Here is a 25,489-nt window from a genome sequence, read left to right on the forward strand (position 1 = left end):
TTTCACGGATTACTTTTCTCAGGAATAATAAGATCACATCAAATACTAGCACATTAAAAATATTGTCTTAGATTTCCATTATGGCAAGACAATCCATCCCTGTTAATAGAGCATACCTTTCTCTTTACAAACTTGTCCCAGTAGTTGCTAGGAAAAGACCTGTAGCAGAGAGAGAAAGAGAAAGGGAAGTTCTCAATATTAGGGAAAGCATATAGATTGATGAAGTGACCTTAATGACCTTTCAGGGATCTTGATCTTGGCTTTTCCATTCTGGAGCCTTCTGCCTTGGAGAACAGAGGTTTGGTTTGTGAAAGTTGCATGATTTGACTGAGTTTTTAAGGTTCTGTGCATTTCTGCTCTGGTAAGTGGCTGCTGGGTTATTTTCCTCCATTAATTCATTGGTTAAGAAGTTAGAATTGCACACCCTGAAAAGCTTATCTCTCTTTGCTTCTAATTATTAAATAGTAATTATATTAATCAAAGACATCACAACAGCATTAGAGAGTAATTAAATCTACAAGTTAATCCCAACAGAAGTAAATCCTAAACCAGAAGAAAAATTCATTGTCTCTATTAAATTATGCCTATTTTTTATTCTGTCCCTGACTTTTTGAAGACTGGCTTCATTGCTAATGGAGTGAGTGATATTGAGATTATGTATCTACCTAACTACTGTTCTTGAAGATGAGGACAGGATTCATTTTATAATAATAGCTAGCATTTATATAGTGCTTTAAGATACGTGATTTAAAAATATCTCCTTTAATTATAATAGCAACCCTGTAAGGTAATAGCTAATAAGGTGACTGGGAGGATGGTGGTAACCCTCAATAGAAAAAAGCAAATTTTTTTTGAAAGATCTTATACTTGGTTTTGCTGTTAGCAACACCATTTTGCAGGTGAGGAAACTGAGACTGGAAGGTTGAGTGACTTGCCCAGGACCACAGAACTAGTAAGTAGATTATGTACAATTTTAACTCATGTCTCTGACACCAAGTCCAGCATACTATACACTGCATCTCCATTCTACCCTAACAATTTAGGAATGTGTTATGGAAAACCCTGATTCCTCAGCTGAAAAGTATACTGTAGTCATAAAATATTAAAAAGGACTTCAAAAGGATAGGAGGGGGCAGCTAGGTGGCTTCCTGAATTCAGGAGGACCTTACTTCAAATCCGGCCTCAGACACTTGACACTTACCAGCTGTGTGACTCTGGGCAAGTCACTTAACCCTCATTGGCCCCCCCCCAAAAAAAAGGTATAGGAAAACTCACTGGTCACTTAGCTTACTATAGATAACTCAAGGAGGCTTATTATCTTCTTGTTGTTTGTCTTTCATTCTCAAAGAGGACCATGACATTGAGAAGTGATGTCATGACTTGCAGTGAATTGGATTTAAGTAAGGGAGGCTGTGTGCAAAGTCACCAGCCTCCCTCTCTCCTCCAGAGTCATCTGGGTCCAGTGGCAAGATATACATCAGGATGACTGGAGATGGCCCCAGATGTTTGAAGCAATCAGGGTTAAGTGACTTTTCCAGGGTCACACAGCTGGTAGGTGTCTGAGGCCAGATTTGAATTCAGGTTCTCCTGACTCCAGGGCCTGTGCTCTATCTACTGTATCATCTAGCTGCCTCATATTATTATTATCCCCTTACCACAAGAAGGAGAGGAGAGTTACACAATTTAGGGCTCATTGGGATTTCACTTCTCCAAAAGAATTAGGATCAGTGAACAAGTATTTACTGAATACATATGCTATATGGAACACAACAATGGAAGTAAAGGCATGTCTATACCTTTTAGGGATGGACAGTCCAGCTGAAGGGACAAGGCAAACACACAGTTGCAGGCCCAGGGCACACTGTTAAATTTAGTCCCTCTTCATGGGCCTCTGAATTAGGTTGAAGACCATCTAATCCATACACTGAGAATCAGGGAAAAGCTGCTACTGGACTTGGTCCCATGGATTTAGATTTGCTCAGTCACTCCATGATACTATTCCTTCCAATTATTCATACAGGTTACCTTTGGTTCCAGCTGCTTTGTTAAAGAAGTTGAAGTGGGAGTTAGTCCCAGAAGCCAAAGGGAGGTACAATATAATGCTACATACACCAAAGTTAGATCTTAGATGCTAATGAATGGTTTTGTCAGGGACTACATTTCTTAGTTGTCTGTTATTATCTTCAACTTCTCACTCTCCTTATCCCTATTGTTTGTGTCTCTAAGGAGAGGAGCAGTCTTAATAATTTCTTTTCCTCTTTTCTTAATTCTAAAGTCTGATTTCCAACCTCATTATTCAATTGAAATTGCTCTTTTTAAAGTTACCAATGACATATCTTGATCGACAAATCCAGTGGCCTTTTCTTAATCCTCATTTTCCTCATCTTCTCTTGAAGTCTTTGACACTGTTTATTACTCTCTTCTTGATACTCTCTTTTCTCTAGGTTTTGTTTACACTCCTCTTCTCTGGTTCTTCTATCTGTTTGATCATCCATTCTCAGTCTCCTTTGCTGGGTATTCTTCCAAGTCTTACCCCCTAACCATGCACATCGCCCAAGGGAAGGGGAAGAGGGAAGTCTAAATGAAATAGATGATACTACAATTCATAAAATATGAAGTTGGAAGGCTTTCTCCAGCCATTTATAGGTGCAAATACCAAATGTCTGAAAAATATCATCTTCCCAATACACAGTGTGGTCCGCATGCCTTTCAGAACTCAATAAACTATAACAAATCAGAATCAGAATAATAGCTATAAATAATTAAGATGTATGGTTTGTATGTACTGGAGAAAGATTAATATGGTGTACATAATACTAGACTTGGAGTCAAGAGAGGCTTGACATTAAACTTCTCTTTAGATTCTTTTGTAGTGCGCCCTGCCCCTAAAAGTTACTTAATTGTACAAAAATGAATTAAGTATGAAACAGATAGTCTTATTCCCACACAGAAAAGGTATTGCTAAGCAATAAAGAATCAGTTAAGAGATTATTATCCTCATCACGACATTTGCAAAAACATTTTTGGGGAGGCCCGCTTATTCTCTATTGTCCCCCAAGGCTCTATCCTGGATCCTTTTTTCTTCTCCCTCTATGCTATTTCACTTGTTGATCTATCAGCACTCATGGATTGAATAATCATCTTTATGCAGATGACTCATCTATTTGTCCACCTCAACCTCTCTTTTGACCTCAGACTCATCTCCAACTGCCTATTAGATATGTCAAACTGGAAATCTCATAGGTTTCTTAAACTAGCATATCTCAAAATGAGTACAAAATCTTTCCCCTCCAAACCCTTGTTTTTTCCTATTGAAGGTTCCCACCCCTTTCCAAGTCTTTCAGTTATTATCTTCAACTTCTCACTCTCCTTATCCCTACAACCAATTAGTTGCTAAGTCTTGTAATTTATACCTCTTCTTCCGACATTGTTGCCAGCCTAGAGCAGGCCCTCATCACTTCGTGCCTAGATTATTGCAACAGCCTGCGTGGTGGGTCTCTTTGTTTCAAGTTCCTCCCCATTCCAGTCCATCCTCCAATCACCTGTCAAACTGATCTTAAAGTATAGGTCTGCCCATATCAACCTCCTATTCAATAAATTCCTGTGACACTTCCTTTCTTCTAAGATCAAATATAAAAGTTTCTCCCTCCTTATTTCCACCCTCTGACTTCCTTCAAGTCTCATCTAAAGTCCACCTTCTGCAAGAAGTCTTTCTTAAGTTCTCCTTAACTTTAGTACCTTCACCTGAGATTTAACTGAATTTATTCCACACATATCTTATTTGTACATAGTTATCATGTTGTTTTCTTCATTGGATTGTGAACTTTTTAACAGCAGAAGCTTTCTTTGTTTTCCTTTCTATCCCTAGCACAGTTTCTGGCACATAGTAGGTGCTTAATAAATGGTACCGAAATAAGTGAACAAACATTTATGTTCCAAAGCCTGAGAAAAAGTAGAGACAAAAACCTATTTTTTTCTCTTTTTTCCCTTTTATAGATAAGATACTCACGGTGTATTGATGACTAGGCGATCCCATTGCCCCTTGATGTCATCTTCTGAAGGCTGCTCAGTGATATATAAACCATCAAACTCCAACTTCCTGGCTATTTCTTTTTCCCTTTTGAACACCACCAAAGGGACCTGAGAAATGAAAGAAGATAGGAGTCAGGGAATTCCTGATCAAAGTGACTTCTCCCTTCAGTTATTTCCATAATAACCCATCAAACATCTGGGATAAAATTTCTTCTTTTGGAATATCCATTTGGATGGGAATTTATGATCTGCTTATTTTGGAAATAAGCCATCTATGTGTCATTATGGCCCAGTAAATATTCTTTATCAACTTTTCTTCCATACTTCTCTCAAGATATTTATCTGGCTCTGGTCTATTCCTGGGAAGTTTACATTAGTTCCAATGGTCTGCCAATCAACAAGCATTTCTTAAGTACCTATTACTTGTTAGGGACAAAAATATAAAGGTGAAACATAAATCTCAGACCAAATTGGACCTGTTAGCCCCATTACCTGGACTACTGCAATAGCCTACCAAATGGCTTCATGTCCTGAATTCTTACTCTTCCTTTACACACTTGCCAAGTATTTTTTTTTATAGTTCAGGTCTGATTGTGTACTCTCTTATTCAGTAAACTCCAATAGCTTTTTTTTTTTTCTGGTGAGGCAATTGGGGTTAAGTGACTTGCCCAGGGTTACACAGCTAGTAAGCGTCAAGTGGCTGAGGCTGAATTTGAACTCAGGTCCTCCTGAATCCCAGGCCAGCGCTCTATCCACTGCACCACTTAGCTGTCCCTAACTCCAATAACTTTTTATTATGTCTAGAAGTAAATATAAACTCCTTGGTTTAGCATTTAAATCCCTTCAAGACCCAACCTACCTTTACACACTTGTTACAACGTTACACTTTTTTTTCAAACACTCTGTCAGTCACAGTGAGCTTGTTTATTGTTTGTCATTTCCACCATTCCATTTATCTGTCTTCCATGCCTAGTATTTGCCCTCCCACCCCGCCTCTTAGATTCCATAGTTTCCTTCAAGACTCAGTCAAGTGGCAACTTCATGAAACCTTTCTTGATTTTCCCCACCACCTCAGTTAATTCCCTCTGTACTCCCAATCATGCTATATCTATTTTGTAGGCTTGTTTGTTTAAGCATATCATCTCCCCCAGTAGATTACAACCTCAGGGGCAGTTTCACTTTTGTCTTAGACCACTGTGCTTAGCACCATGCCTGGCACATACTAGTCAATTAATAAATTGCCTGATGATTAATTACTTGAACCTTGTCAGATGTTTGATCCACAGGGGTTAAATTTTGTTTTCCTTAGATTTTACCTAAAAGAATGGACGATTTTGAGGACAGAGCACTTTTAAGGGTAGAAGGAAAGTAACAGAGACTGTACAGAGAGTGAGAAGATCTGTTAGCTCCTTTACAGGCAAAGAGTTTAGGTATGACCACCCTCTGCCATACAAAAAAGAAGAGGTCAAAGAAAAAGTGGGAACGTACTCACCTTTAAGCAGTAATAGCCCACAACACACACAAAGGAGATGATGGTGTGGATGATGGCCAGAGCTCTCAGTGTTGGTGCCATGTACCCAGTGCTCTCCTGCAGGACAAAGAACACCATCCCTTCTTCTTCTTCCTCCTCTTCCTTGAAGGGAGTCCACAGGTTGGAGGCTTCTGCATCATCCTCAAAGGGCTCCTCAGTTACCTAGTACAAGATACCCCCGCCACACAAACACATGCACGCACACGCGTGCGCGCGCGCGCACACACACACACACACACACACACACACACTTTTGAAAGGTGTAAGGAGTCTGTGGTCATTAGTCTTCCCAATTGATTCTTCCTTTTGCCAACTAATTTGAGGACATGGTTGTAATAATGAATTAAAGTTGATTTTATATTAACAGGTAAGAACAGGTTAAAATCTGGTTACATTCTACTTAAATAAACATAAATATAGCAGACTCTGTGAATTGTGTATTTTGTTTATGATTGTCAGTTTATATGACAACTATGCTTGTTACCCAAGAACATAGGTTGAAAATTGTGAATGCCTTTTGCTGGGGCTAGGCTGAACAATCAGGATCGTTAAGAGAGTGCATTCTATTGAGGCCATGACATCAAAGAGTCCTGGGTTGACATACAAGGCAGACTCATGGAGCTAAGCCAAATGCAGATGTATCAGGTACACTGGCTCCAAAAAATCAACAAAGAAATAATTTTTACTTTGGAGAGACTATATAGGCCCCACTCTATAAAAGATATAGGGCAATGAGCCTCACACCAGAGGAACATGTGCCTAACCAAGTATTAGCTCCCTCCCTTCCACCCCCTTGTCATTGGCATGCTCACTGATATAGACTGAGATAAGAATGTAAGCCAAGGAACAATATATAAGGAATGCCCTGCTTCCCCCATCCCCATATTATTTGGCATAGTTCTAGAAAAGATGAAAAAAGGATGAGAGAGAAATTAGATACATAAATATTGGCCAAAAGGAGGTAAAATTATCTTTGCAGATGATAAAATGGTTTACTTAGAAAACTCTGGAGAATCAACTATGAAAGTGACCAAGATCATTAATAGCTTCTGTAAAGTAGCAAGTTACAAAATAAATATATAAAAATCAGCATTTCTAAAAAACACCAACAAAAAACCAAGAGAAAGTAATGGAAAGAAAAATTCTATTCAAGATAACTACACAGGGTTTGTATAAATACAATTATGGAACACTGTAGAAAAAAAGGAAGACAAGAGTGATTTATCAGTCATGGTTGGGTTAGGCTGCATTATTAAAAATGCTATCTAAATTAATTTACATTTTAATGCCATGATGGTCAAAATACTAAAGGATTTCCTTATAAAACCATATAAATGAATAACAAACTGTTTTTGGAGGAACAAAATATCTAGAATATAAAGGGAATTTTTTGAAAAAGCTGGAATGAAAAGAAAAGAATGAAGCATTAATCACTGCAACTATTTGATACTCATTAAAAAGAAAAAGAAAATAAATGGAACAGATGAGATAACTTAAGCAGGAATCAGCATAACTGAGCACAAAGTTCAGTAATTCTAAGAACAAATATAAAAGAAGGGTGACTATTTGATAAGACAACTATGAAAATTAGAAAGTTTGGGAAGAAATTAGGTTTAGACCACCATCTAACATGATAAATTACAATAGTTTCCAAATAGATATGGGACCTATATTAAAACTTTTTTTGTAAAATTAAAGGAAAAAAGGATGAAGCTTTCACAAAATTTTAGGGTGAACATTCCCAATACAAAAAAAAAAGAAAGAAAGAAAGAAAAGAAAAAGGAAAGAGGTGATCCCAAAAGATAAAATGAATAATTTTGATTGCTCTCTACAAGAAGCCTTTTCATTTTATGCAATGTGGATAGTGTAAGAAGAGAAACAGTTAACTGGGGGAAAAAATCTTTGCATCACACATCTCTGATAAAAGTCTGATGTAAGCAATTGACAAAATATATAAGATCAAGAATTACTTTAATATAGATAAATATTCAAAGGATATTGAATTTAAAAACTGACACAAATAAAAAACAACTCCAAGCTTTCATCTTGTATTCCTAAAAGTGGCAAAGATGATAAAAAGAACAGAAAACCTCAATACTATGGGAGCTAAGTAGTAGAGCTAAGAATTGGCCCAATCATTATGGAAAACAACTTAGAATTATATGAGAAAAGTCATTAAACTATTCACACTCTTTGGTCAAATTAAATTACCACTGGGCATATACCCAAAGAGATGAAAAAAAACCCAGATTCCATGTATGCCACAATATTCATTGCAGCACTTTTTGTGGTAGCAAAAAAAGGAGACTATTATAATTGAAGTTGGGACCACTGATTAAGGAATAGATGAATAAATTGTGATATGTGGATATAATGAAATATTGTTTTGCCATTAGAAATGAAGAATTCAGAGAAATGTGGGAGACTAATGCAGAACAAAGTAAAGGCAGAAGAATAATACACACAATGACTATATTCATATCAATAAAATCAACACAGAAAAGAAAATGAACTTTTGTGCTGAAATATTTTTTTTTTAAGTGAGGCAATTGAGGTTAAGTGACTTGCCCAGGGTCACACAGCTAGTGTTAAGTGTCTGAGGCTGGGTTTGAACTCAGGTACTCCTGACTCCAGGGCCAGTGCTCTATCCACTGCGCCACCTAGCTGCCCCTCAAACTTTTAACTGTAATGACCAATCTTGGTCATAAAAAACAGATGAAGAAATACCTCCTTACTGTTGGAAGAGAGGTGGGAGACTGCAGTTACAGAATGTTGTATATATTGTCCAACACAATTTTTGTGTCCATTGGTTTTACTTATTTCAGGGAAGGGTTCTGATAAAGATGTGTATCAGGAAATGAATGTGTGGCATAAAAACAAAAGGCATCAATAAAATTAAAATAAACTGAAGGGGAAGGGAATAAATTGCCTATGTATATTCTCCAAATGAGCTACCATAGAGAATTATTAAAACAGAGGAAGAATAGCAATTGAGAAACCTAGAAATGTACAGCAGACATAATTTATAAAAGGAACCAGCAATAAAACTCAAAATGTCTATACACAAATACACAAAGTATGACTAATAGGAAAGATTAGCCAGAGAAACCAAGAGCAGGTGAGAGAGGATGGATACAAAAGCATGGCACAATCCTGTAAGAATAATATAAAAGAATGCTAAACTCGGAGTGAGCTATGGGTGGGGGTGGGGAAAGCTAAGGCCAATAAAAAGGGGCTTTATTTTTTCTATTTGGGGGAAAAGAAGGTCAAAAAGAATAGAACTACTAAGTTAGGTGGATGCGATAAATATATTTTGCCTTTGCTTTCTCCACCAAGGAGAATGATCTTTGAAATGGAAAGCAAAATAAATATGAGTAACAAGGAGTTAATCCCCAAGCTAATTAAGATGGTAAGAGCATTTGGGCAGCTAGATGGTGCAGCAGAGAGAGTGCTGAGCCTGGCGTCAGGAAGACTCATCTTTGTAAATTCCAATTTGGTCTCAGACACTTAGTAGTGTATGACCTTGGGTATCACTTCACCCTGTTTGCCTCAGTTTCCTCATCTGTAAAATGAGCTGGAGAAGAAAATGGCAAACCATTTTCTGGTACCTTTGCCAAGAAAATCCCAAGTGGAGGAATGAAGATCAATTGATGGAGCTGGGGATGTATAGCTTGGAGAAGAGAACATGTAGGGAGATATTATATCTGTCTCCTGCGTGTGAAGGGCTATCACATGGAATAACTAGACTTATTCTTCTTGGCCACAGAAGGCTGAACTCAGGGCAATGGACAGAAGCTGGAAAGAGGCACATTTAGGTTTAATGTGAAGAAAAAAAATCCCATTATTTAGGTAATTAAGAAGTAGTGGGCTCTGAAGACTGGGTGCCAATTGGTCATACTTAATATAGAAGGGATACTTTTATAGGGATTTGTTGGATGTGATGACTAGTAAGGCTTTCTACTTCCAAAGTTTATGGTTCTTTAGAACCAAGGATCAGGCCCTTTGGCAAATGACACTTATTTTTTTTTAGATCTGGAAGCTTTCTAAGTGGTACAGTGCTTGGAGGAAGGCCCCTGGCATGGCTTCATGTACCTGCATGGACATATAGTAAATAACACCTGAATGAACAAAGGAAGCTTTACCTTGTAGAAAAGCAGGATGAAGTTGATGGCAAAGGCCACGAACAGAGCAAGGAATCTCAGGTTGTAGAAATTCCTGGCCAGATAATGCTAGAAAGAAAAGATAATATATGAGAACAGAAGTGGAAGGAAAAGGGAAGGTAAGGAAACATTTTATTCCCTTCTCATCTCTTCTATACATCCTTTTTCTTTCATAAAGTCATTTTAAAAATCTCACTAGGTTAAAAACTAAACTTGTCTAGTCACACCTGCATTGGTAATCACTCTTCAAGAGTTATACTGGCCTTCCTACTCCAGATATGTCTCACTTTGGAGTAGCCAGACACTGATTGTAGACATGTTGTTTGACAAAACCCTGCTTTGAATTTGCCCTTTTACAGGGGAGCCAAGTGTCCGAGACTGCTGGCAGACAGTGGGTAAACATTTTGCTATAAAGTGGTCATTGTTAATGATGGTTAAATACAAAAAGTTGGGAACAATACTTTGCTTGCAAACGAATAATTCTTCCTCATGAGATGAAGGCTGGAGCTGTTACCCAGGGAAACTGTTTCCCAAGACCCAGCTCCTTTCCCAATGGAAGCTATGGTTGACAGAGTCCCCACCTCTCCTCTTCCTATCTTCATTTTCTTCCCCAGCTTAAAGCCTGGCAGCACTCCCTGTGAGGAGCTGTCACGGCCGAAGTGTGCAATGGTAGTAGCACAGAGCCAAAGAAATGCCTGATTCCTTTAGGGTAACAGACAATGTTACTGGAAGCATAGGCATAGACAATGTGTTCCCTAGAACCTCCAGTCACAGCTCAAAAGGACTGTCCTATCATTATAATATTCTGAAGGTTAGCCATAGAGAACTTTCTAGATCAGCTATATTATTAGCTAAACTGGTGTTTAAATAGACTAGTCATAACCTTCATAACACTTTTGTACAGCAAAATGCATCATTCTGAGTGTCAGTTTCCAAATGGAACACAGCATACAGGGGATTTCTTTTTATCTATTAAGTTTTCCCAAATCTGTAGGAAATCATTATATATGTGAGGACCTCCAATCCTCCTGTAGAGAAATCAAGCCAAAGACAAAATCAATCACCAATAAGCATTTATTAAATGAGTATTATGTGCCAGACATGGAAGATAGTTGTTTGCTATTTTCCCCTTTTCTTGCCTCTCTTTTGTCTTTCCCCAATGCAAAAAAGGGAAAGAGATAAAATGGAAGGAATCAAAAGAGAATGAATGGGGATAGAAGGAGGAAAGGGTAACCAAATGGAGAAAATGAAAGAGAGGGTAAGCACTCTGTGTTCCATTGCACACTTCCCTCCCAGAGGAATGAGGAATCCAACTGGAAATGGGTTTTGAATCATATGTAAACTATGTCTGTTGGGTTAAGTGCTTACCAACATTTTGGTCTGATAGATTTCTAGGCCTTTGAAGAAATTGGCCATGAATGCTTCAGGCTTCTCCTCCTTTTGGCCATGACGACGCTTCTTCCTAGTCCTCTCCCCACCCAGGTTTTCTTCTTGTTGCTCCTCCTCCTTGACTTTGTCCTGCTTTTCTCCATCTTCCATACTAAAAAGGGATAATAAGAAACCTACTTAGCTCAGATTAGCCAGGAATGTCAGGCCCAGAAAGATCATAAAATGAGAGAAAGATTGTACAGAAAGGGAATTTAGATTAGGTAGGAAGGAGACACACAGGTAAGGTCCTTAAGGACAGAAACCCTGTTTTATACATCTTTTTATCCCACAAAGCACCATCCATAGTAGGTGTTCAATAAATATTTATTGAATGAATGATGAGTGAATGGTGTGGTGATACTTTGGTACATACAGCTTATTATTTGCTCTCTTAATTTTAGATGCTTCATTTGTGCAGTTATACATAAGTTTTTACAGCCTGTTCTCAGGAATACTGGCTCAAAAATAACTATTTTCTTTTATTTCAAGTTGTCATTTCCTCATATACTTTCTTCACCCTTTTTTTAAAACCAACCTCTTCTCTCATTTACTTTGCACTTAATTTAATTTGTTTTTTTCAAACATTTTTCTGAAGTTTTTAAGTGCTGTGTGCAAAGTGCATTTTTTGGCCAAACCACGGGGGATGAGAAAGTTAAGAAATGTAAAGAGAAGTTAAGGCCTTTACACTCCATGCAATATGATGATTACAGGTGATACCAAGGAAAATGTGTCCCAGGTTTCAATATCTACTTTTCTGAGGCATCATAACAGCACCAATAGCCACAGTGATGCTACTTTAGGTGTATTAGGAGCTTCCTGAGACTGATTTTCATAGCACTTACATGGAAGGAGGGGGAGGAAGTTATCAAAGTATTAAGGGAGAGAAAGGTAAGAAGGAATTGCAGAAGTGGGAGGGGTGTATATGTGTTAAACCAACTAGCAAGATAAAAGAGGAAGTTGTGGAACAGGAAGAAATGATCAAGAAGAGATCAAAGCCAGAGAGGTCCTCACTCAATCCTAGCAAAAATACTAAGTTGATTTTTCACCACTGAAGTTTGGATGTGAGATGAATTTCTTGGTTATTAGCCAAGGCAACTGGAATAGGAAACATCAAGATATCAACCAGAACTTACTCTGCCTTCTCAGATTCAATTTTTCTTTCTCTTTCACTTTCGGTTTTCATTTCTGCTGCCTGGAGAAAAAGTAACAGACAGATAGGATACCTTACTCTCTCCTTTTTTCTCTGGCTCACTGGTTTTCCATACAAGTAGGAATGTTATATTAATAATAATAATTGTTCACATATAAGTGAAGTATATATGATCTATGAAGCATTTAACCTATGTTATCTCACCTGAAAGATATCAGTAGCACCACAAAGGTGAAAAATGAATCATCCTCTGTATTAACATATCTTGAGAGCCTAAGTCAGCTATAGTAACCATAGCCTTTTTAAAGGGAGGCATCTTCTAAGTCACTGCAGATGTACTATCTTATGACAACAAGTCTCCTTTTGTGTCTTGTTTTGTTTCAAAATTCACTCTGTTTAAACTTTAGAATTTGATAAGAACTAAATGTGGTTTCCTACCATACAAAGTATGCACCATGGACCATACAAAATGAGAGCTCTCTTGTCAGTGGGAACTCCTTATGCTTCAGCTTCCCAGGATTATAGTATCCCAAGATCAGTGTAACCTAAAATATAGTTGATTTCTTTAGCTACTGCCTTTAGTGGGGACAGTCTGCAACAGCTACTAGAAAATATATTAGCACTTATGGGGATGAAGAAAGGTGAGAGAAATAGATTGTGCTTACCTGTGCTTTCCTTTTCTTCCTAACTGTGCTCTCTAATGTGGGGGGCCCATCATTTCCAATGATCTCAGAGAGATCCCCAAGGCCAGGGTCAGGACCATGCTTTGTGCCACCCTCTTTCTTTGGGTGGAGTCCGAAGAGATCAGACATGATATCTCCCTCTCCCTTTTCACCCTTTACAAAGTGCACTAGTTCAGCTGTGATGCTCTGCTCAGTCACTTCTGCCCTTTCTGCTTCTATAACATCATCATGGATGCCAAACTGTGTAGGGTCAGGCATGTCACCAAGGATCTTGGTTACTCTGATGTTCTTTGCTCCTTCTACCAAGCCACCCCCAAACACTGTGTTCCAGAGGATCTGAAAGATTCCCCACACAATGGTGAAAAACATTTGGAACAATCCCACAAAAAACATCCAGAAGAAAGAGAAAAACACTTTAACCATTTCTTTGACAGTCATTTTCTTCACCTTCCTATACTGCTTCTTGAGGTTTCTCAGGCTGGTCATTTTCAGAAAACTGGTCACATTTTTCTTCACCGAGACACAGGCTGTGGCAAATGCAGAAGCAGGCTCCAGTGATTTGTTTTCTTCTTCATCCTCCTCAGCGTCTGCTACACAGGAAAACTCTTCCTCCTCTTCCTCCTCAGGCCTTTCAGCTGAGTCAGATTCAGAGATTTGGGATGCCAGCTGCATTTCAAAGATTGTGTCTTCACAAAAGTTTACAAATAATTCCATCTTTTCCTGTTCTCCACCTTCATTGACGACATCAAAGATAAACTGCCGTTTGGACTCTTTAACCTGGGGTTTCTCCCACTGTGTCCGGCTAGACTCACTAATCTCAAAATAAACACGTTCAATTTTCTTGGCTCCACCCATTATCTCAATGCGCCCCAGATATGGTTCAAAGTAATTCAGGACACTTTCGGCTGGATCCAGCAAACACTGCAGGCGGGAATCATTGGGCATATGTTCTGAAAGATTGGTTAGTAACACAGCTACATTAAACCCAATGTCCTTGGCTGGCTCATGGAACCTGTCCACAAAATCAACATAATTAAACATGTCATTCTCATCAGCTTCTGCACAGGAGAGGAGGAACTCAATCTCTGACTGGGGATACTGTTTCTGCCCTTCCATTGCTTTTTGGAATTCTTTCTTGGATATAATTCCTTTCCCATCTGGGTCATATTCTTTGAAGGCATCTGAATTGGTCAAGTCTTTCAGTTTCAGGAACATATCAAAGAACTTCAAGATCATTTCTACATTGGTAGATGACTCCACAAGGGTGTCAACCATCTGCTTGCCAATAGTTCCATTCACAACATTTCCTGTAAGATAAGATAAGCAGATACACGTGCAAATGTATTACTGAACTTGAATCATGATATAGCTGGCCACATGGTGTGATACATTTCTTCCTTACTCTGAAATTTAAAAATCAACTCTAAGTCAGCTCCAATAAAAGCTTCTTTCGAACATACTACATTGCCCCTCTTGGGGGCTATATATTTTCAGGAAACTAAACTGTATGCTGAAAGTAAGATAAGGAAATATATGGGAGTAAATCAAAAGCCAGAAAATATGATCCACTGAGAAACAAGGGAGACAGAGCAATAAAGGAAAGAATAAATGAATTGGAGTAGCATAGTATCTATGCCACTCCTCCTTTGGCATAGTGCCTGAGTGACTGTACCAGAGAAGTAAAGAAGGACAAGTGGTACTATTACCATTCCCTTGAAGCCAAAGACAGTTCCCTATTAGATGGCATAGATACAAAGTTTATAGAAGTCCTGTTGAAAACAAATGAGAAAGGGGAGAGAACAAAAATTGGTGGGTTCCCCGCCATAGATGATTCTGTATTTTCTATTGGCACAAATCAGTTGGCTTTATTCTTCTCCCTTCCCTCCCAACCCCCATTCATCTACTCCCACTCATTTTCCTGAGATTATACTTCTCCAGTATTTATTATTAAGCTTTATTTGAAAGACCTGCTGGAAGGAAAATCTGAAAGATCAATGAGACTAATGTAATGGCTCAACCAAGAAAACTAGAAGCTCTGAATTTATAATGACACCAAACAACCTCACCTTCCAAGAGGGATAGTAGCATCACCACCATGTCCTGTAAGAGATCTAAGAGTTCTTTCAGCAACTCGATCTGACTGGAATCCTAGAACAACAATAGGAGATACCCATGAGTTAACAAAACACAGAGAGCAATGAGCAGGCATACCACTGCTTTGGGGAAATTGGCTGAAGGCTACCCAGGCCCCCAAGAACAAACTAGCATTAGGGAGTATAAAGCATCACTTGACACAGTATGGTGAAACCCACTGGAGCATGGTATATTTAAACATATCAGAATACTGACTTCATATAAATGGCTTCCTTCCCCTTTCAGAGATAGCAAAGTTCATGTAAAATATGAAGCCAACCTAAAAGAACATTCCGACACCTGAGTTAAGTTTAAGGAAGACCACTGGTATTCTTTTGCACATACTCAACCCTGAGGAGTTACAAATTCTCCCCAATTCTTCTACTTCAAGTCCATGAAATGATGTGTTGCCAGTTGCACAAATATAAATCATGTCCTTCCTTAACCACAACTTCCCAATGTCTCATTCCCATTCACTTCAAATCCTTCCCTCTCATGCCTCACTCCAGCTCTACCTGCCCTTCCCACTGTACCATTTGGGACTCTTATTACACAGTTCACAAACTCCCCTTCCTTACAGATCTCTTCCTTTTATCAACCTGAACTCAGAAATTTGCCTCCCCCCCTCCCCCCAGCCCAATGATAAGGCAGTCTTTCCAGAAGTCTAATTCTCATTTCCAGAGGTACCAACTCCCAATATTGTTCCTAGGCAGGGTGTTAGAATACTCCTTATTCCTCATTGCTACTTAGAAACCCTTTGATCCTTTGAGGTTTACTCCATTCAAATTTATCTATCTCAATTAGAAGAGAAGTTATTTATTAGGCCTCAAAGGAGGGAATTCTTTCTCCTTCCTTAAGGAGATTAGTATCTGGGCTCATAGTCTTCTCCATTTCAACTCCTGACCTTAATCTTTTTGTCTATTTGTTTTTGTTTAGTTGTGTGTGACTCTTCTAATGGAGTCTCACAGCTAGTAAGTACCTGAGGCCACATTTGTACTCAGGTCTTCCTGACTCCAGGCCTTGTGCTTCATCCACTGTCCCATCTAGCTGTCCTGCTTTTATTCTAGGGGACTACAATCTTCCAGTTTCTCAATCTCTTGAATTCCCATGATTTATTCCTTTATCCTACTTCAGCTACACATAGGGATGGTCATACCCTTGATCTTGCCAGCATCCACAATTTATTTCCTTTCAAGAAGCAAAAGCTAAAATCCTTTTATATTATAAACTTATATTGCTCTCTACATACCTCAACCCTTCTAAGAGTATTCTTTGTCCTCAGTAAGCCCTCTATCCTTCATTACTAAGCCACTAATCTACCTCTACTTTCTTCTCAATTTTAATTCTATAGTTATTGGTTCAACTCTGCATCATTCACAGAACTGACTGGGTCCACTACACATTTATGTTATCCCATTTCAACTAGGTACTCAACTTCGTAAGACAATCCTTTTATTCATCACTAAATGACTCTCTATCCCATTTTCCACAGAGGCTATTCTAAGCCTCTTCTTTCCTTAGTTTACCATGCTATTTCCTCCTCACTCTTGCCATAAACTCCCTCTTCTTCCCATTTCTCTATACCTCAAAATCCTTTAACATCTCATTCTCTCCTTTATTCCAGTCTCTGAAGAGTTGGCCATTTAACACCAACCCCTTGATCCCATCCCTCCTATAACAGATAGATAATCCCATCATGATCTTCCCCTCCCTTTAATCTTTAATCCCTTTTCTGTACACACTTCCTGATTGTTCTCTAAGATAGATGCAAATAGAGAACACAGTAATTGATACAGCCCGGCCAATTCAGTGCCCTCCTAGTCATTCTTTTCTTCCACAACTCCAAAGTCAAAAAGGAAAAAGTAAGGGGGTAAAAGAAGACATTCCAGGAGGCTAAAGGCAGATGTATCAGACCTGCATGTTTTGGATAAACATTATTTAACATAATTCTGCAAATGATCCTCTAATCATCTTGAAACAAGCTTAGGTTCTTTGTTATATGTTGCCATGGAAAGAAGAAGTCTACTACTATATATACTACATAGGCTATATTTATTTTAAAACAATAAATGTTTTGAGCGATTTTGATTCATTTTGTCAGAGAGGTGAATATCAATCAAGATGCACAGAAGAGGAAGGGAATGGTGAGAGATTAAATGAGATATGGAAAATCAGAAAGACCTGACACTGGATGGAACCGATTTAAAGTACTTATAAAAGTCAAAATGAGGAGTTAGTTAGAAGTAAGGACTGAGGCTGGGAAAATAAAACACCAAGGCAATTAGGAATCATGGATGTGTTGAGTGCTTACAGGAACTGAAAAGCATTATCCTGTGCAAAAAGGGTTAAATGACACTAATGATTTTTACTGAGCATTCCTACTTTAGCCCTTAGTTTCAGGATGAGATTCAAGAATGTTCCACAGAGCCACCCTGCCCATCTGCCTATCTATTCTCATGTACAGTAGAAATAAGTTTCTGTGTAAGACCTGCATGTGACATGATTTCATACACTAAGATACAGTGGGGTTATTGGTGCCGGTACCTGTGACAGTTTCATCTGCATGTTAGCAAACACGTGAAGGAAGCCAACAACTGCATCCCACAATCTGCTGTGAGCCAGGCTCTGCTGGTTTCCAATGCAAGGGCCCTGTGGAAGCAAAAACAACCATCACATAAAAGTCAAGTTACATTTTGACTCCTAATTCTCTGCCTATACAAATCTCTCAAAGAAGGGAAATTTAAAATTATTTTTCATAGCTTAGAAAATTTTTCCTCAAGTATGTCATGATATTTTCTGAATGTAGAATTGTTTGTTTAGAAGAAATCACAAAAGTAACCTAACCCATCCCCTTTCTTTTGGATATGCTATATAACACACCTTGATACTTTTCCCCTAGATTGTTCTCACTGCCTAGAATGCCCTCTTTCCTTATCCTGATCCTGTGCTTCGTAATTTAAAATTCAACTCAAGTTCTCCCTCCTTGATAAAGCCTTCCCTGTCTATTTTGGTTTACAGTGACCTCTTTCTTCTCTCAATTAAAACAAACAACTATTATTTATTTATTTGTTTGTTTATGCGTTTGTTTTTTGCAGGGCAATGGGGGTTAAGTGACTTGCCCAAGGTCACACAGCTAGTAAGTGTCAAGTGTCTGAGGCCGGATTTGAACTCAGGTCCTCCTGAATCCAGGGCCAGTGCTTTATCCACTGCTCCACCTAGCTGTCCCAACGGTTTGTTATTTATGACATTGATTTAGAACTTGATTATAGACTACTTTGTAATACCTCTTATCTTGTTGCTGTTATTCATCTTTTCACATATCTCCTTTACTAGACTTGAGGGCAGGGATATTATATTGACTTACACCCCTCACAAAGCCTAACAAAATGCTATATACATGGTTTGTGCTCTGTAATTAATTATTTGTTGAATGAGTGACACTGATAAGTCTTACTCTAAGACATCACCTGGTAGTGATAATTAGGGGTGTGAAGACTCAATTTTGTTTTTAGGAAGAGCTCACTTGATATATAATACATATATATTAAAAACCTACTTAAAAACCCCTAAATACCAAATAGTGCCAGACCGAAGCTACTCTGTCTTTGCACATTTTGACAAGGCTTCTTCAGGAAATGTCAGCGTCTCTACATATAGCATGACTCTTTGTGCAGGATCTAGTCACTAAATCTGAAACCTACATGTAGTTTCAATTTATTCTACATACAATTTATGTGTTTCAAAAGAACTATCTAAAGCCCATCATTTATAAATTCAAAGGGTCTTAAGCATTTTAGTTTTAATCTGATGATTCTGGGCAACAATATTAAGATTTAAGGAGAGGATTGTGAGGGAGTTATTTTTTCCATTAATGAAAACTAGAAGGCCCAGAGTGGCTCAATGTCTTGCTCTAAGACACAGAGTGGGTAAGTAAAATGGTCCATACCTTGAATTACTTAGTGTTTTATTTTGTACACCATAAAAATGTATATGCCCATCATTTATGTATGTTTATAAGCATGGTCAGTCATATGTTACCTGGATGTATTCTGTAAGGGAATTGAAAATTTGTTTGGTCACAGCCAAAGCTTTGGAGAAGTTTCGCTGTCCAGATTCATCAATGATATCCTTCCCTGAATAGTACCAATAGAAGTCACTGATTGATTCCTAAGAACAAACAAGATAAATTAATTTTTTTCAGCCCTTATAGCCAAACTAAGCGTTACAGACTGGTGGAATGGAGTTTCCTGTCTTCCTATTCCTGTTCGGCTCTGACATTACCCTGGGACTCCATGAAAAGGTGTAGACTATAGATAGCTAACATCTCCAAAACTTAAATGCCCTTCAGCAAAGGACCCAGCCAGAACTGACTGGCTATGAGTGGCTCTTCTTAGAAACCATTTAGTCATAATAAAAAATGCAAAGTAATGATCAGAAAGGTTTGCTTTTTCATTTTCCCTAGTAAGTTTTTTTTGGTCTGTTCTTAATTTATGGGATTTTCGTTAGACATGGTATATATTCCATGACTTTCTTCACTAAAATTCTTTACATTCATTTTACTCTCAAAACTCCACCCACCTATCTGTCCTCTACTAAAAATCCTTCCCTTTCACTATCCCTTAAACCTTCTCTGACCCACTTATTTTACAACTGCTGCTCATCAAAGAGAGATTAATAGGGGTGAAGAGAAGTGAACAGAAAAGAACTGGAAATTTGTATGCATAATGGGTAATTCAGATTTTGGCTTCCTCCTAAAGGATATGCTTCAGGAGTCTGAAGCAGGTGGGATATTGCCTCAGCCTTTGTATTCACTATACCTGTATAACTATAGATTGAACATTGCCTTTTTCGTGTTTCTAATAAACCCTATCCCATCTTTCATTCCTTGATGTTTCAGCCTGGAGAAAATGGTTACAAACTCTAAATCTCTGGCCAAGAATCTTTTTGCTTACCTGAAGGCGTAGAAGGTAGTCAACAGTACTGATAATGATATTCACAGTGGTAGTGTTGCCCATTTGGGTACGAAGGAAGTTCTGAAAGTCTGAAAGAACCACCCCTGGGAATGAGTATTGTCCCAGTCTGGTTTATGTCATCCTTTCCTAGTTGGGCTAAGTGTAAATATATTACCTACATAATCTTTTTTTTTTTTTTTTTGCGGGGCAATGAGGGTTAAATGACTTGCCCAGAGTCACACAGCTAGTAAGTGTCAAGTGTCTGAGGCTGGATTTGAACTCAGGTACTCCTGAATCCAGGGCCGGTGCTTTATCCACTACATCAGCTAGCTGCCCCTATCTACATAATCTTAAAGGCACTGACTATGTTTTTTAAAGACAATGAAAAGTTTACAAGTGTCATTTGAGTGCCCACCTTACCCTGCTCTTTATTTTTCTTTTTCCTTTCTTAAAGAGCACTAAGGAGAGACAGTTGATTGGATTAGTTTGAATTCTGGAAACAGTTTCCTATCCTGACAGGTGTTGAATCAATTCCCTTTAGCTATGGACCATTTATACTTGCTTTCCCTTTCTTTATAGGATTGCTCACTGAGGAGCAGATCTATATGAGATTTCATATTCATAATGGAAGTTTTAAATAAAGTATACTGTATTAGGTATTTCCCCGTTCTTTGTTTTTCCCATGAGGATTTAGTTTACTGACTTACCACTGTTATGACCTTCACAAAGCAGCTGTAGGAATCTGAAGAGATCACAGGTAAACTCATGATTCTGGAGTACCTTTTCACCTTGAAAATAAAGGAGATTATCTATGAACACTGTTTGGTAGCCAGTAAAGAGGATCCTCCAATGCAAATATTTATAAGAAAAAATAGGGACCTACAAAAAATGTGACCCCTCAAAAGCTCTGATATTAGGGTAAATCCAATTAAATTAAAATGAAGTTGGGACCACAGAACAAAAAGCTGCCCCCCAGCAAATCCAAAATAATTAGTACCATGATGCATGTGTTTTATAATAAAAACAACTAGGAAAGTGGCAGTAAATGTTTCTCCCATGTCTCATGGATAGAATATATTTATTAAACTGCTGAGCAAATCTTCCCTTCCAACCATGGCGACTAAACTGAATCTGGACCAATGTAATTAAAGATGATCTCTTTCTGCATTCATAGCATATGGTAGCTACTCAAGCCAAAAACTCAAACTTACCGCGCTCCCGAACGATGACTGGGGATGAGAAAAAACAAAAAAGAACACAAGATAAGCAAACCAAAAGCAACATAATCATTATGGTGAAATTTCCTATACTTAAAATGGAATTTAGAAAGTCTGCTCCAGGTGCACATTTTAACAAGATTATCTATAGAATGCTATCTTGAAACAGACTCGGCCTTTTCTTGTGAAAACAAACAAACAAATGGTAAGAGGGAGCTTTAATCAGACAGGATTAAGGTTTGAATCCTGAAACAGGTGGTTTTCATCATTACATACGTGTTCCTTCTTCAGTAACCATTCCAAGGCCTTCAGCTTTGTTCTGCCTCTCAAATGCATTCAGGTCAAGGACACTTTTAAGAGAAAAAAAAGAAAAGGGTGCGGGAGAAGAACAGCGTCAGGGAAAAGCATTCCTTTACATCACATATCTCTCAACTAAGCACATCCTATTATGGCATTATATTCTCATCAAGTCAGAGCTGGAAGCACCCTTAGAGGTTATCTAGCCCAAGCCATTCATTTTACAGATGAGGAAATCTTGCTCTGAGAAATGTGCCCAAGATCACCAGTGAAGATATTACTGAATCCAGATCCTCTGACTCGAACTTCAGCATTTTCCACTGTCCCATGCTGCCCTTCACGGTGTACAAACAGTTTAACATACTAAACTGTGACTCGGAACTACTGAGTTGGGAGGAATCTCAGTGTTGTGCCTAAGGATATTGTCTCAGGACACATTTGGATTAGTATAAGCTAGTTCTCTGCGTAGACAGTTTTATCTAATGTTATATCCCCCCCAGCACCAATCACAAGTAGTGTACTTATGAGACAATTGCTGGAATTTCCGTTTGGAGAACATTAACACAGTTCCATGAATTAATTCTTATTCTAATTTGTATTCACTTTATTTCTGATGGATGAAAGTTTTCAAAAATTTCTCTTTGAGAGCTGCCATAGATTGTGTTTTGTGAAATATAAGAAATTGTGGAATGGGCACAATTTTACTTTGGGAAATATTGGAGGCCCTAGTATTCTAAGTCATGGGGCTTTAACAGAATGACCCTCTGCTCTTGTTGCTGAATTCACTTGGGGCACTAAAGTAGGCGAGAAATACATTTTAACTGTGGCTGATTTTTGCAATAGATAGAAAAACTGTATTCAGAAGAGGCAGAGGCTATCTCATCTCAAATTCAAAGAAAAACCAGAGTTGGCGCAGATAGGAGTGCTGCAGATAATTGAGTAGGAGGCTTACTTTCTCTCTGGGTTTTCCCCTCACGAGGGCATATTTGCCAGACATGGCAAATATTTCATGATTATTGAACTCCTCTATGGAGTGAGTGATACTGCTATGACCACAACTTGACCACAGACTGCTGAGACTGGGCCAAGACAATTATCTTCTTTATTTCCTTCTTCTTCTGCTGATTCTCCAGGCCCAACACTTGTTATCATTTATCCTTACTTTGGCAATGATATCTAGTATAGACTTATCACACATGAGGCCAAGAGAATTTTCTGGCAATAATTTCAACTTAGTCTCACTCAATAATTCAAATTTATTTCCAAGTATGAATGGTCTCTTTACTAAGCATACAGACCCTTAAGAGATATGCTTTGCAGCAGAGGTCACACTGACCATACCTTGGGTACAACTCATCTTCCTTTTTTCCATTGGGTGAATAAAACTACTGTCATGTGCTTCTTTAATATTACAAATACTATAATCTAGTTCTCTTTCAGGGGTAAATGCTGCCAAATATTTATACAACTTTTAAAAAACAGCATCAGCCCACGTTGTAGCTATGCAAAGTCCAGTGGAGAGCTGGCCATGCATCTTAATGGGATATTTAATTTAATTTTCTGACTTTTCTGTTTACTTTAGATTTGGCTCTCAATGGAATCTGTCTAGGGAGAAACTTAGTGTATCTTCACATGCCTCCTTGACCTAAAAAAAGAGAGATGAAATTTGGAGGATGGGGAAATGTGGGTGAGCTTAATAAAGACAAATATAGAAATTAAATGTTTGAAAGTTGATTAGAATGCTATAGATATCTGGAATCACTTCTAATCTCTCCAAAATGCTCTAAAATGCCTCTCTCACAGCAATCTCCTAGTAAGTTGCCCCTTTTGTGGTCTTGGTTCCTTGAGTAGACTAGAGTTAGGGGAAATGTCATAATTATACTTCCCACATTTACCTGCAAGACTGCATAAGGCCAGAGAGGCTTTGAAAAAAGCCAGCATCCTTTTTCTCCTTCAGATAGTCTAGCATTTTCTGCATGGGAGATACATTTTAAAGAGAAAAGCAATAAACATTTTTATATCACATATTATTGGCTGTCTCATATTTTTTTGAAGAAATAAACTCCCAGCCACATAGGCGGAGAGTATTTCTTGTTCATATAGCACCCTGAATAGTAAGATCTTACCTTGTTCTGTAGTCAATGATAGAATCAATTCACCAATATTTCTGTGCAATATTTCTTACCCAAATGTTGATAAAATAAATATTCTGTTCTGTTAGTAGCCAGAGAAACAAGGCATATGTGGGACTCCCAGTCCTGCTACTTATCCAGTATTAACCACAGATATTCTGATGTGAACAAGAAGTTCAGGGGTCATCAATAACAAGAATGAATACTAATGATTCCTGATGCCTATATTCCTTCTCTTGGCAACAGCCTAAAGAGCCTCTCATTCCCTAAAGACCTGAGGTTTGGGAACGTTCTGGAGATGCTACCTAGATGTGGAGCACTATTACCTGCTGCACTCCAGGGTTGCCCCCATTCAGAATGGCAATGCCGAGCTTCAGAGTCTCTACAACCATGGGTCCCATCTCACCTATCATACCGAAGAGAAGACAGAATCGTTACATCTCCATTCAAGTAATTGATTAACCATTAGGAAAATAGTGCATGAACTTTGGTGAATGTGCTTCATAATGAGTATTTAATTGCCACTTATTATATAATCAGCACCCAGCTTTAGACAGTTTCCAGTAAGAAATTTCATAAATATAATTGTATCCAGGTTTAACAAAATACTGACTCTTCATACAATATTACCTTTACTAGCACTAATCATCTGGAGGACCATCTCTGCAGCACCACGGTCATGCAAACGAGCTTGCTGATAAAGAGTTTTCTGCTTTTCCATTTCTTTTTCCTGAATGAGAAAAAGTACAAGAAAACCTTACTAGCCAGAAAAATAAAAGGTGCATATTTGTGTGTGTGAGAGAGAGAAAGAGAGAGAGAAAGAGAGAGAGAGAGAGAGAGAGAGAGAGAGAGAGAGAGAGAGAGAGAGAGAGAATGAGAATAGAGTTCATAGGAGAAGGTGATAAAGACACATAATAATCACAATGAAAAAAATCTCTGGAATTAATTTTCTGATATTTCCCTTGTTTCAAAACTGTTCACCTTTACTCCATTCATATTGTGAAGGTCAAATTCCATCCCATGAACCTCTGAGTATAAGAGTTTTCTCCTACTTTGATTCCTACAAAAGGAAAATTTAGCCCACAGATTGTTTTCTAATTCTTTTCCATGCTTGGGGGCATAGAGTGGGCTTTCTCTAGAGAGGTATGGTATAAAACAGCCATATATATTTGCCTGTATATTTGGGAAAACTATTTTTCATCCAGAATGCCTTGGGGCATATGTACTCAAAGGAGTATATATTTAGAGTTGGAAGGTCATCTTGTCCAACTTTTTCCTTTTACAGATGAAAAACAACAACTGAGAACTAGGGAGGTGAAGTGGTTTGCTTATGGTTTCATAGGTCAGAAATGGGATTTGAACAGAGTTCCCTGATTCCAAATCCAGTGATCTTTTGATTGCACCATGAAGAATAATAAATAACAGGTGAAAGAAAAAAAGAATGATAATGGATTAATATGTTCAGTTCAGCCATATTCTTGTATTGTTGTGTATGTGCATATGAATGCACAATGGTGTGTGTGTGTGTGTGTGTGTGTGAGAGAGAGAGAGAGAGAGAGAGAGAGAGAGAGAACAAGAAAGAGACAAGAGCAGAGACCACTTTGATAAACAAATTCCTTAAAACTTCAGTAGATGGAGGAACTGATACATTAAAAAAACAAAAACTCTGTTGATCTATATAGGGACCATTCCAAAGTAGCATAGCTAACCCAAAGCACAGTTAGTTTTTTACAATTTTCCATTCCTATCTGCTGTTGCATGTACCTAGAGCTCA

General features: G+C 38.2%; 1 protein-coding gene across 1 annotated transcript in view; it reads right to left on the reverse strand.

Moving 5' to 3' along the window:
• Positions 1-25,489, reverse strand: part of RYR3 (ryanodine receptor 3) — a 681,173-nt gene that overhangs the window by 21,927 nt on the left and 633,757 nt on the right. The window contains exons 80-96 of the mRNA XM_043982013.1: positions 24,346-24,445; positions 24,042-24,121; positions 23,479-23,555; positions 21,563-21,636; positions 21,281-21,298; positions 20,777-20,857; positions 20,070-20,158; positions 19,156-19,284; positions 17,662-17,766; positions 15,051-15,132; positions 12,967-14,291; positions 12,285-12,343; positions 11,092-11,263; positions 9,706-9,792; positions 5,525-5,725; positions 4,010-4,140; positions 117-159 (exon numbers count right to left, since the gene is read on the reverse strand). Coding sequence (XP_043837948.1) covers positions 117-159; positions 4,010-4,140; positions 5,525-5,725; positions 9,706-9,792; positions 11,092-11,263; positions 12,285-12,343; positions 12,967-14,291; positions 15,051-15,132; positions 17,662-17,766; positions 19,156-19,284; positions 20,070-20,158; positions 20,777-20,857; positions 21,281-21,298; positions 21,563-21,636; positions 23,479-23,555; positions 24,042-24,121; positions 24,346-24,445 — 2,853 coding nt within the window. The remainder of the gene's footprint in view (positions 1-116; positions 160-4,009; positions 4,141-5,524; positions 5,726-9,705; positions 9,793-11,091; positions 11,264-12,284; positions 12,344-12,966; positions 14,292-15,050; positions 15,133-17,661; positions 17,767-19,155; positions 19,285-20,069; positions 20,159-20,776; positions 20,858-21,280; positions 21,299-21,562; positions 21,637-23,478; positions 23,556-24,041; positions 24,122-24,345; positions 24,446-25,489) is intronic.

This window comes from Dromiciops gliroides, chromosome 2 (assembly GCF_019393635.1).
Source record: "Dromiciops gliroides isolate mDroGli1 chromosome 2, mDroGli1.pri, whole genome shotgun sequence".
Classification (NCBI taxonomy): domain Eukaryota; kingdom Metazoa; phylum Chordata; class Mammalia; order Microbiotheria; family Microbiotheriidae; genus Dromiciops; species Dromiciops gliroides.